Source organism: Montipora capricornis, chromosome 8 (genome assembly GCF_036669925.1).
Source record: "Montipora capricornis isolate CH-2021 chromosome 8, ASM3666992v2, whole genome shotgun sequence".
Lineage (NCBI taxonomy): Eukaryota > Metazoa > Cnidaria > Anthozoa > Scleractinia > Acroporidae > Montipora > Montipora capricornis.
The window spans coordinates 13,912,345-13,914,524 of record NC_090890.1 but is presented as its reverse complement, the minus strand read 5'-3'; the positions used below and the strand labels follow the sequence as shown (position 1 = coordinate 13,914,524).

Sequence of the window (2,180 nt, the reverse complement as noted above, 5' to 3'; positions counted from 1 at the left end):
CCAACAGCGTAGCTCCTACTCTACTATAAAAATTACACGTAACCCATAATTCCTCGATTCGCTCTGACGAAGCGCTAACGCTTGAAACGTCAGCTTTTACAATCTCTGTACGGTGGCTAATTTACATTGTCAACTCAGTTGATAAAACCAAATTTTTGTATACGATAAGAATAGCCCCGCATACCTGGTGCACCACCCAGATAATGGTAAGGTCATGAAACACAGACTTATCAGATTTATTAGTAAAGACAGTGTAGAACAGCAAACACAAAATGAAGCTGAAACAGCCAACCCTGACTGCGTGGTTGACACGAACACCCCAACTGGTAAAGACCAAAATGAGAGGGTTGACATCCTAAAAAGTGAAGCCAACACAGATGACTTAGGCGGTAAGGATAAAAACGAGAGTATTGAGTCAACCCACGAAAAGAAGGTACCCTTTAAGGGAAAGGAAGCCTCTAAGTACTTAGCTGAATTTTATACTGACCAAAATGATGGTAACGGTTTGGTCTAGAACAGTACTGATTATTATGCAGAGGCCATGAACTCGCCTCGCGCTACAGAGTGGAGACAAGCAATGGACGAGGAGATGGAATCACTCAAAGAGAATGATACATTTGAGTTAACCACACTGCCTATGGGTAAGAACCCGGTGTGGGGCAAATGGGTCTACACCATCAAAGAAAATGCAAAAGGGTCTGAAACACTTAAAGCCAGATATGTAGCAAAAGGTTATAGCCAAGTAAAAGGGATAGACTACCAAGAAACCTTCGCACCAACGGCTAATATTGCCTCAGTTAGAGTCCTTATGCAACTGGCAGCACAATACAACCTCACGGTCCACCAGATGGACGTTAAGACTGCATATTTACATGCACCTATAGATCAGGAAGTATTCATGGAACGGCCAGAGGGCTTTGCAACGATGTCGGAGGACGGGGAGAGGATAAATTAAGAACAATCTCTCTATGGCCTCAAACAGTCGGGCAGGAACTGGAATAAGGTATTACATGAGCATCTGGTGGGGGCTGGTTTTTGACAGAAACCCAGTAGACCATTGTATTTATAGTAAACAGATAGATAACAACATAATCATTGTTCTTATTTGGGTTGATGTTTTAATTGTAGCATTAGATAACATGGACTTAATGAATCGATTCAAGGAAGGCATGAAACGCCAATTCAAACTGAAGGAATTGGGTAGAATCTCATTGTTCTTAGGTATTGATTTCAATCAGTCTTGTGGGGAGATTAGGATGAAACAAAAGAGATATATTCTTAAGATGCTTGACGGATTCGGAATGAAGGATTGTAAGCCTAGCGCAACTACATGTGGACAGAAATTGGGAGGCAACAATGATTTAATGACTGACCCCAAGAGGTATCGTGAGATTGTAGGGAGTTTAATATATGCGATGACATGCACAAGACCAGATATCAGCTGGAGTGTTAGTAAACTTTCACAGAAATTGTCCTGCCCCAGAGTGGAGGACATGGTAGCTGCTAAACATATCTTAAGATATCTTAGAGTCACAATAGATTATGAGCTGTGCTTTAAAAAATGTGATGGTGATTTGAACCTAGTTGCTTAAAGCGATTCAAATTGGGCATCCTCGTTGGAGGATAAACGAAGTACCACCACTGGGTAACCTTTTAGCTTATCCAACAGTGGCCCCCTTATATCATGGAAATCAAGAAGGCAACCTACCGTTGCTCTTTTAACTTGTGAAGCCAAATATGTAGGTATGGCGGCTGCAGCCCAGGAACGTCTGTACTTAACCCAGTTACTAAATAACACGGGAAGAGCCACCAGGATCTATGGGGATAATCGAGGGGCAATAGAACCCAGTCAGTATACAAAGGTCTAAGCAAATTGACATCGGGCATCAAAATTAGGTGCATGATGGGTAATTTTTTCTTCTTGTTTTTTCCCTCGTGCTCTTCTTGATAATTGCAATGAAAACAACAGTGGAAGCAATGAGTTCAACACAAGAACATTCTAAAAAATGCACAAGATGATGGAAAGGATTTTCACCTTTGCCTTGCTTGACTATCACAATACTCCCATTGATCAAGTTGACCTATCACACGCTCAGATACTCATGGAACGATGCATGTTTACCAGAAAAACAATTTATTCTGTCTTATGAGAATATAACTTTGAAAACGATGTCCTAACA

At 41.2% G+C, this 2,180-nt stretch overlaps 1 protein-coding gene across 1 annotated transcript; it reads left to right on the top strand.

Moving 5' to 3' along the window:
• Positions 1-541: 541 nt before the first annotated feature.
• Positions 542-1,592, top strand: LOC138013718 (uncharacterized). The gene is made up of 2 exons (XM_068860797.1): positions 542-641; positions 1,129-1,592. Exons 1-2 carry the CDS (start codon positions 542-544, stop codon positions 1,590-1,592), a joined length of 564 nt encoding a protein of 187 aa, XP_068716898.1.
• Positions 1,593-2,180: the final 588 nt, after the last annotated feature.